This window comes from Ipomoea nil, unplaced genomic scaffold (assembly GCF_001879475.1).
Source record: "Ipomoea nil cultivar Tokyo-kokei standard unplaced genomic scaffold, Asagao_1.1 scaffold3251, whole genome shotgun sequence".
NCBI lineage: Eukaryota > Viridiplantae > Streptophyta > Magnoliopsida > Solanales > Convolvulaceae > Ipomoea > Ipomoea nil.
In genome coordinates this window covers 942,343-953,613 of record NW_017619679.1, presented here as the reverse complement: position 1 = coordinate 953,613, position 11,271 = coordinate 942,343, and the positions used below count along the sequence as shown (strand labels likewise).

General features: G+C 33.6%; 1 protein-coding gene across 1 annotated transcript; it reads right to left on the bottom strand.

Annotated features, from left to right (window-relative positions):
- Positions 1-5,945: 5,945 nt before the first annotated feature.
- On the bottom strand, positions 5,946-10,411 carry LOC109169159 (glucomannan 4-beta-mannosyltransferase 9-like). The gene is made up of 9 exons (XM_019318030.1): positions 9,917-10,411; positions 8,279-8,377; positions 7,906-8,158; positions 7,621-7,731; positions 7,378-7,514; positions 7,163-7,276; positions 6,876-7,075; positions 6,591-6,785; positions 5,946-6,428 (listed from the first exon to the last, which is right to left on the bottom strand). The coding sequence occupies exons 1-9, from the start codon at positions 10,232-10,234 to the stop codon at positions 6,266-6,268; spliced, it is 1,590 nt and encodes a 529-aa protein (XP_019173575.1). The 5' UTR covers positions 10,235-10,411; the 3' UTR covers positions 5,946-6,265.
- Between the last annotated feature and the right edge of the window lie 860 nt (positions 10,412-11,271).

The window sequence follows — 11,271 nt, the reverse complement described above, 5'->3', positions numbered from 1 at the left end:
TGAAATCCTGGGAAAGTAACGCGGCGACGTGAAACCCGAAGCAGCAGTGTTGGTGGCACTGGGCGTGATTAGTGTGGGCTTGGTGATCAAAGCACTAGATCACGGAATTCATTGTATCTTGGAACCAAGAAGTGGTGGATATAGTGAATTGCTCTTGGAGATAAGAGCAAGTGGAGTAGGAGGATTACACCACCTCGCGAACCACTATAAATTGCCTTGTCCTCTTTACTGCTTTCTTTACTTACTGCTCTTGCTTGCTTCTCACGAGAATAATCTTGACACAATATACACACACCGTATTGTTTGTTTATTTCCGCTGTGCACCATACTCTAACAATCTAGTTAAGAGTTTTGGTTTATCTCTGGCTTAGCAATTGTGGTACTGTGCTAAAAAGTTTGAAAGTCTATTCACCCCCCCCCCCCCACCCCCCCAATCTCTAGACTTTCACCTTACCTCTTTTGGGACCAACAAGGATTGGTGCAGCTGCACAAATTCCTTTCCAAATATTTGAGGCTCCTTGCTTCCAAACTACACAAAGATTAATGTTTCTATTTTGCATGTACTTAGAGGCAATTGTTCTTGCCCAAAGTTTTTGGTTGCCCTTCATCATTCGCCACCCCAATTTAGCTAGAAAAGCCAGATTCATTTCTCTTGTCTTTCTGATGCCAAGTCCCCCGTCATTGCGATGTTTTGTAACAGTTTCCCAATTGATCACATGCGTACTATGATTCGAAATGAAACCATGGATTTTTTTTTTCAATGATATCACAAACCCCTTTCGGAATGTACATTGATTGCATGGTATAATAGGGGATCGTGTTGAGAACACTTTGCGCAAGAGTTTTCCTTCCTGCTAGAGTAAGGTGTTTGCCTCTCCAACCTTCTAATCTTCTTTCCACCTTTTCCAACATGGGGCCAAAGAGAGAATTGGTTACACGGCCATGAATAGAAGGAACTCTTAGATACCTTCCTAGATTGTCCACTTTCCCATTCTAGCAACTTGTGTAATTTTATCCGATGTCGGCCTGTCCACATTATTTGAGAAGAAAATTTGGGACTTTTGAAGACTTACTCGTTGGCCCGACATTTGTTTGAACTTATTAATGCAATTTTTTATTACCTCAATTTGTTCCTCTGAAGCTTCTGCAGTCAAAATCATGTCGTCAGCAAATAAGAGATGAGAGAGTTCAGGGCCATACCTTGACAACTTGACTGCCTTCCACCTTTTAGCTGCTACTTCCTGTTTGATTAGGTGACATAATCTTTCGATACATAAAACAAAAATGTAAGGAGACATAGGGTCACCTTGCCTCATTCCTCTTGTTGGTACAGTCCAGCCAAGCTGTTTACCTTTCCAAAGGATTCCAAGTCTGGTAGTTTCAATGCAAGTCATGATTATATTAACCCAATGATCCGGGATACCAATCTCCATTAGGGTTTCTCTAATGAAATTCCAATAGAGGCGGTCATAAGCCTTTACGAGATCAATTTTCAAGATCATGGTTCCCACCTTTCCTTTTTTAGTCCGCATGGAATGAAGCATCTCCTGGTAGATCACAATATCGTCCACAATTTGGCGACCAGGAACAAAGCTACTTTGTTCTTCTCCAATAATATCACTCAAAAAAACCTTAAGTCTATTAGTAATAACTTTTGTAATAATCTTATAAGTGACCTTACACAAGCTAATAGGGCGAAATTGACTTGCTCTTTCAGGATACTTAACCTTAGGAATAAGAGCCAAAAGAGTGTCATTCCAACCTTCAAAACAAGTAGCATTGGCAAAGAAATTTGAGACCATCTTCGTAATTTCTGATTCCACGATTGTCCAAGCTTTTTAATAAAAACCTGCATGAAAACCATCCGGGCCTGGTGCCTTGAACGGGGCCATGTCGAAAAGGGAACTCGTACTTCTTCCATTGTCACATCCCTGCAAAAAGAGGAAATATTGTCATTGGATAATTTGGGGTAGAAATGATTACCACATTGTATTTGAGGGATATTTACATCCTCCCTGAAAATCTCCTTCAAATAATTAAGCACCATTTCCTCCATTAGTTTTTCATTGTAAGTCTAGTCGTCGTTCTCTAGACGCAATCCATGAACATTACGATATTTCTTCCTTACTTTTGTAATGGCATGGTAATACTTGGTATCAGATTCCAAGTCTTGTTGCCTCTTCACCAACCTCAAGTATAATAAATTGAGGATTTGTACTTTTGACGATAACGCTATTAACCTCATTCCAAAGTATCCATATTCCCCCGCTCATGCCAACTGCTTCAACATGAACCCAATTCTCAAATCCAAGCTTAAAGCAAACCTCATCCGCACCAAACCCAGACATCTTTGGTTCGAGAAGACAAAGACACCAAGGTTTGTGATAGTTAAGCAGTGAACGAGCGGCTCTAACAAACTTTTTAGAAGCCGCCCCTTGACAGTTCCAGACAATAATCATAAAAACTTGCAGAAGAAAAGAAAACCACAAAAAACAAACACAACAGTGAAACACACAGAAAAAGAAAAAAAGGATCACCGAGTTGAGTCCCTGTCAAGGGAACCCGACCGTACTTCATCATCACCACAATCATGCCATGGGTCTTCGTCCATGTTGTCACCTTCATCTCCTGGAGGATCATTATGATGTTCCAGATTATCCAGACTCTCTAGTCCATTGGGCATGGGTTCTGGAATATCATTTTGAATAACATTTCGTTCCACTTGTTTGCCAGACAGCCTTCCCCTAACTACAACATGAGAACTTCCAACTGCTGCTTGATTCGTATATATACTTATTTATTTATACGTATGTATAAACTTGATTAACTTGATTTTAATTTTTGCTACTTAACTAACCAAACATGGTAATTTTCTAAGTAATTTAATTGTTATGTTTCCAGGATAACACAAACATGTTAATAACTTTCCTTGTAAAATTATTCTCATCAAATATATTCCTTGTAAACATTTTTCAAAAAATTTAATTGATAGGAAAGTATCAAATAACCTCTTATTGTATTCTTTTGGGTGCTTAATTAATTTGCTGACTTGGTGATCTTTTTATACATACTTATTATTTTGTATTTTTAAATATTTTTGTTGTACATTGAAATTTTTAGCATATGGTTTATTAATTTACAAGTAATTTATTGAACTCTTAAATATTTGTTATACATTTTTAATGTTTGTATAAAAATTGGTGAACGAACCAAACATATATTAGAGATTATTAAAATTTTCCTGGGGAAGTTTGAACGAACAAAACATGTTAATTAATATTTCAAGTAATTTAATTGTTATGTTTCCAGGGTAACACAAAACGTGTTAATTAATTTTTCTTGTAAAATTATTCTCATCAATATACACTACAATATCATTTTGATATAATTACAGTTTCACTGGACAATATACACTCAAATATGTGAAAATGTTATTCAGTTTTATTTTATATACACTACAGTTTCATTTTAACACAACTACAGTTTCATTTCAATTCAATTATATTTCATTTGATAGTATAAAAACAATATGTGAGACAATTTTATTTTAGATACACTATAGTTCCATTTTGTAATTAGCACACAAAAAATACGAGCTCCGCTAAGATGTAACGGCAGCCGTTTCTTTACTTAAAGAAATGGCGCCGTTTTTGGATCATGGTCCACAAAGCTTTGTGGACCATGGTCCATAATATAATTACTGACAGTTAAGTCATTGTACATATGGACCCCAACAAAATTCTTCACATGGACAAAAACAGCCCCCAACAAATCATCACATGTGTACTTTATGATTTATGTGTAGTTTTCTGTACAATTTTAATTTTTAACCACAAACTTATAAAAGGACGAATATCATTATGAAGATCGAGAGACAGTGTCTAATGTCTATCAAGATTTGAAGGGTTGCGTGTCTGCACGGGTTTATCTTAATGATTCATTATGCAATATTTTTGAAAAGAGATCAATGTTCGAATATCGGCGGCGACAGTGTGCAGATTATATCCAAAGTGTATAGATCCCTCCCTTATACGCACCGGCATTTGGCCATGTCTAATGAGCCATTGAATCAATACTTATTTCAAATTACTTACGTCTCTAAAATACTTATATATTAATGTTTACAATAAAATTTTATTGAATCCAAAGGCATCTCTAAAATCTAAATACTTGTATACTAGTGTTTACAATAAAATTTTATTAAATCAAAGGGGTAACTCAAATCGCAAATAAATTTTTTCATGGGGAAGATTCCGAAGATAACCTGGATTTGATTTTAACAAGTGACAATTCTCAATAATTAGTTAGAAATTTGCCTGAACGGTAAGACTGACAGAGATAAACCCCAAACAAACACCTTTTGATTTACACTCAAAAAAAAAAAAAAAAAAAAAAAAAAAAAAAAAAAAAACACACACCTCAAAACAAAAATCAAACCAAAAAAAAATAAAAAATAAAAAAAATAAAAAATAAAAAACAAAAAACAAAAAACAACAACAACAATCAGGCACGCACTATATTCAAAGAACCAAAATAAAATACATTGATTTATTATTGAAAGAATCACACTTTTGTATACTCAATTATTCTCTAGTTATAAATCCAATCTATCTCTTTTAGTTTGTACAAAATTAATCTTTTATTGTAATTGTTAAATTAGTGGTAATTAAATTCAATCTTTCAAGTAATTAAGGTGATGTAAAACTCTATTTGCATCTAGAATTTTGTGATAAAAAACTTATGTAAGAATTATCTCACACAAATAAATCTCAAATATATAATACATTATATTGATGATGTAATTTTTTCTATAGGTCAACATGTTGAAAAGTATTACAAGTATCAATGTATCATGTACAACTTTACAAGTATTACTTGTTACTTGAAATTGTAAAAGTAATAAATTTTCTTTGGAAAGTATTACAGAATAGTTATTACTTGAAGAATATTAGTAAAAATATAATATATTTCAATCAATATAAAAATATTACATTTTAAGTAATAATAATAATAATAAAAAAAAGAAAAAAAAAGCACGGAGTATTACATAATTGAAATATGTCTCAGAGACCGTCTCATACAAAACCAATCATATAAAAAGTAAAGAATATATTAGAAGTTATTAATTTGAAACCAATCATATAAAAAGTAGAGAATATATTAGAAGTTATTAATTTGCCCTCATAAAACCTAAGTACAAATGAAACTTGCATCTCAACTAATCGGAAGGCTAAATTTATATATAATTCATTTCACAATTAAAGGATCAAATTTGTAATAAAAATTTTAAAATTTTATAACTTATGAACAATTGAATGTAAAATTAAACTGTAATTTTACCATTAGTATAATTAACAAATAAAATTGAAACACATAAAAGAAAGCAATAATGTATGAGACTAAGTGACTAACTGTATATGTAGATTATATTGTGAACTAGGATCTACCATAGACATTAAACCTTGATCTAAAATATATACTTGTAATTAACATATTTGCCTTGTTTGGTAAAATAGTTAGCATATCAACCAATTTTGATTTGTTTGACCACTATTCACTATTTGATTTGGTTAAGCAATTAATATTAGTGTTTGATTAATTAATTTTTTGTAACAACTTATTACTCCAAAACACTACAATTCAAAAAACTGTTCAAAACAGCTTTTTTGATAAGCTTTTTGTGAAAATCATTTTCTATGTAACCAGCTATCAACTAATAGCTACTTTACCAATCATATTTCTACAATTAGCTAATGTTATCAACTAATCACTAACTCAATCAGCTAACAGCTATTACCAAATACCCACATTATGTACCTGTAAAAAAAAAAAAAAAAAAAAAATTGAAGGTACATGATCTGAATAGAATACAATATAATGCGCATTGTGGACCATAATCCATAATATAACTATTGAACTCTATAATTTTGATATTTTGGAGGTGATGAATAATTAACATCAAATTTTGGCAATATTTGCTTTCATCATTCAAAATGGGCAAACCAAAGAATAGCCTAAGTAACAAATATTTTCACAACCCCATGAAATACAGAGGGGAAAGGTGAGCCCGTGCGGGCAACTAAACTACGTGATTTGGAATCAAAGGAGACCTTTTTCTAAACTTCCTTGCCCCCTACATATTCTCCTAAATAAATGGCTTTACAAGTTTTTGGAGCAAGAATCTTTTTCGCTCCTCAACAAAGCTTGACAAAAAATGAACAAAACTGTAGAGATCTCGTCTCAATTTCTTACAATTACGTAGTTGCTAAGAGCTTGGAACAAATGTGCCAACATATCCGAATCCCGTTATAAAGAAAGCGATTGCTTGGAGTAAGACGTACCAACAATATTGTCTCTTCCCAAAAACGAGATCATAGGTTCCACAAATTAAGAGATACACACCCATTGCTAGCTCTAAAAAGTACATTCTGCAAAGAAAAAAGAAACATGAATACAAAGAAAGATTCAACTAGGATTCAATTACAATAATTGATTGTGTGAAGGAGAGAAACAACTATGGACTAACAAAAAGAAACAACCTTAGTTTTGTGTGCCTATGAACACAAAAATGTCATGACAAGAAATTTTACCTTTCTGTAATCTTGAAACGAGGTTTTGTAGGAGCTTCTGTTGATGCTTTCAACTTTGGAGCTTCCCCTAATTTCTCAGTGACAACCCATTCATTCACTCTGCCTATCCCCAACAAGCCCGCGAAGGTAGCCTTAGCTCGATGTACTGCCATAACATTCTCGAATAGGATCCAAAACGCCAACAAGTGAAACGACCTGATACCAGATTCAAAGACGCGTTTTATCTCAACTAATAAGTCGATAGTAAAATTATGCTCAACAAAGATAAAAGAGAGAAAACCCGACCTTGGAGTAGCAACGATATTGAGAATGGTGACGATGGAAGGAATGTAAACAGTTCCCCATTTCGGAACATCAACATCAGGCACCAAACAAGTTGCAGGCAATACTACACAGTAAAACACGAAAGTTCCAACGTGGGCTATGACCTTTCTTACAAAGAAGAAGCTGTATATTATATAAATCTTCTTCCAGAAATTTACGTTCTGTAGATCAAGAAAATACAAATCAAACTAGGAAAGAACAATACTCGTTTGCAGTTAAGATATGACAAGAGAGTTGCAGGAATTAACCTTATTTTTCAGTATCTCGATGAACATTTTCCTGAAAAGGTTTGCAGGGCCACATGACCATCTATGTTGTTGGAACCTTAGTGCCTTAAATGTACTAGGTAATTCACTTTTCACCTAAGAATAAAACCGAGGTATACATGAATTACGCTTCGTGAAATATAATATGCCTTACTGGTTAACGAAGCGGTTTAGTAGTCAAGAAAGTTTAAACTTACCCTGAGAGAAGCTAGGTATAAAAATTTCCAGCCTTTGAGACTAGCACGAACAGCCAAGTCCATATCCTCAACAGTTGTCCGGTGATTCCATCCTCCTGCCTCGTCGATTGCAGCAATTCTCCAAACGCCCGCTGTACCTGCATTTCGAAATCCAATTGCTAAAGGATGGCAGGCAATGTGTTTCAAGTGGATCGAGAGATGTACATTTAAGCGTTGTTAAGTAAATGAAAGGGGGGAGTGTACCATTGAAGGAGAAAAAGGCGTAGGCGGAAGAGCCAACTTCTTGCTCCACACTGAAATGAAAATTCAAAGACATTTGTTGCATTCTCGTCATCAAGCATTCATCAGCATTCACTGCAAATTCACCCACCACACCATCAACTCAACCTATATGCACGTCACAAACATAATATAATTAATGTTTTCTTTTAAAAAACCCATTTTTTTCCTAATAAAGCCCTAGCAAAGCATCTCCATTCCTCTTAGATATGCTAAAAAAAATGCCCTGGTGGATGAACAAAAACTTACCGAATTCCCAACGAGCTTGAACAAGGGCAAGGTCGGGATTATGGACTAGAAAAGGGATGGTGCGCCTTAGGAAATCGGGTTCGGGTTGAAAATCAGCATCGAAGATTACAACATAGTCACATTCCCTCACATAAGAATGCTTCAATCCTTCACTCAGTGCCCCTGCTTTATACCCATATCTGTTGTCTCTAATCTCATACTTTATGTTTATTCCACTGCTTGCCCATTTTTGGCACTCCACCTCCACCATTTCCTAGTCATCATTTCATGTTTGGAATGAAAAAAACCATAGTTAAGGACCCCAATACAATATAAGTGAAAGATTTACATATTTTGATGTTTCAATGTCATTCAAAGTTCAAAGTATTAGTACCTTAATAGTGGGATCTGTTGAATCATCAAGAACTTGGACTATGATTCTGTCGGAAGGCCAAGAAAGTCCACATACTGCTCCAATTGAAAGCTTATACACCTTTTTAAAACACATTTAAAAAAATACAAATAAATTTTCTACATTCAAATTAGGAGAAAGAAATACATTTTTAATTCTCTGATCAGTTTAGTCCTAACTTTTGGTCATTGCATAATACACTCCTAACTTTAGAAAGAAGTTGGAATTTTCGCCTTGGAACAATAGAACTGTGAGCCTCGATGTAATTTTTTGTTAATGGGTTCATGATTTCGTTACTCGAAATACAAAAATTTTTAACTCTTTTAAAGTTATTATAGTTATATATTCTTCAATAACTAAAAAGACAACAACTAAAATTGAATTAAAAACACATTTTTCCCTTCCAATTACGTTAGTCAAATTCCCAATGCATCTGGGAAGCGACCTACCACTGAGATACACAACTTCACCTACCAGCATCTAACATTCCCAAGAAACAAGCATTTTTATAGTACTTATTGAAGACAGTAAAGTACATTTTTCCTTTTGAACAATAAAATTAGTTATTTTTTGTTATCAATCAATTATTTTTTTTAATCTCCTTAGATAACATCAAACCAAAAAGACCTTACCAAATTATAATTCGCACATTTTTCTATAATTCTAATTAACAATTCCCATCAAGCCGGACTAAAAACATTACTTCAACAATAACTGAGCAACTAATTTTACATCATTAATAACTTTAGAGCTAATCTTATATCACCGGTGTAATTTATAGACAAAAAAAACCATTATATATATATATATATATATATATATATATATATATATATATATATATATATAGAGAGAGAGAGAGACCGTTGCTTATGAAACAAGTGTACATCCCATACTACCAAATGTTACAATCAATTATACTTTGGGGCTCACCATTATCATTGATTGGCAAACCCCACTTATGTCCAAACCAAAGGGCCCGCCCTCCTTGAAGGCTTGAACCCCACATTCATTTGCCAAAAATTTAAAAAGAATGTGGCTCGTTAAAAATTAATAACTTTTCGCCTTAATAATTAATTGTATTACCTAATTGGCTAATTGTATTTGTTGAAACAAGAGTAAAAACAAATAAGCCCGGTTTACTAATATAGTTTAATAGTTAATTGTTAATTTTGATTTATTTGACCATTATTAGTGATTTGACTTGGGTCAATATTCAATATAAGTGTTTGATTAATTAATTTTTGTAATAATTTTTTTTGAAAGGAATTTTTGTAATAATTTATTGCTCTAAAATGCTAAAATAGAACAAATTGCTCAAAACAGTTTTTTGAATTAATTTTTATGAAAGCTATTTTGAATTTAATTAACTATCAACTAGTTAATTTACCAAACATCATTCTATAATCAGCTATCAATTACTCAAACCTACTTAACCTACTAAGTGAATCAACTTTATTTACCAAACATACACAGTAAATATTATATCTCAGAAATTGCAACTAAATATCTAATCCATTAATTAAGTGATATTTATAGAATATTTTCTATAATAAAATTATAAATTTATTGAATGAGAAGAGAAAAGCAAAATTTTCACTGGCAGAGGAGAACGCGTACCTCTTTCTCGTTGTACATTGGGATCTGAACCAGAACCATAGGGAAAGCAGCGTTTCCGAGCTCGGCATCCTCCTCTAATGGCTGCCATTTGAACCGTTTCTCCGGCGTCCGGCGGAACACCTTGACGACGGTCATCACGACGCCCATATACACCCACTCGACGAACAACAGAGTCGTCATCACGAAGCAGATGAGCACAGCAATGTTGAGGATTGGAGCTATCAATGGCAGTTTAAAGGCCTTAATCTCACCCCATATCAGCAACAACTGCTCCCACACGAAATCGCCGGCATCGGAAATCGCGCCGGAGAGATTCATCGCCGGCGAGAGGATTCGCAGTTAGTTTGCTCTAATCGGACGGCGCATTCAGTGCTGAAGGGACTATAGCAGCGAGGTTTAACAGTGTAGAGTGAGGTATAAGGAAGAGAGAGAGAGGGGGGCAAGGAAGGAATGATGGAGGAAATAGACAGAGAGAGAAGACTAGAGGAGTCAATAAAAAATAAAAACCATTTTTGACTTCTTATATTGGTGAATGGTGATTGGTCTGTCTACAAACTTTATGACTAGTACTTTACTTTGGCTCATTTGATTCGTTGTTTGTTTATTTATTTATTTATTATTTTATTATCCTATTCAAACTTTTTAATATACTTTTACCGTTTAACTAGTATTTTCACCCGTGCGATGCACGGAATGGAATTGTTGTAATATATTAAGAATATTTAAATTGATATATAATTATTTAAGAGTTAATTTCACAGAGGTCGTTTATCTTTCCTGACAATTCCAAATTTAATCCTAGACTATAGTTATTAATTATTATAATTTATTCTATGTTACAACTCTTACATTAATATTCTTACTATTATTATTAACACTTAATTACTTTTAGATATTATTATTACCACTTATATTATTATTATTATTATTATTAGTATATTATTATTATTATTATTATTATTATTATTATTAGTTTCTTTTCAAGTACTGTTAGTAGTATATAATGGTCGTGAGGCACAATAATAATATTACCATAATTAAATATTCTTCTATTATATTCCGGAGTTAATGCCATTTTTGGTCCTAGACTTATTGAGGCATTGACACTTTTCATTCTCCATAATAAAAATTGCCACTTAGTAGACACTGTTATTGGTCGTTGGACAGTTTTGATCCTCCGTCAATGAAGCCGTTTGTTGACCGTGAATTAGAAGGGCTTTTCTGTCTTTTTATGTCTTATTCTTCTAATCTTGTTTGGACCAGCGCTGCTGTGACTCCTGTGAGGCGAGATGGCGAGACTTGGCGGCTAAGTAGTAACCGTCGGTAGTGAGTAGCAGCGAGGTTCTTCTCCGGCG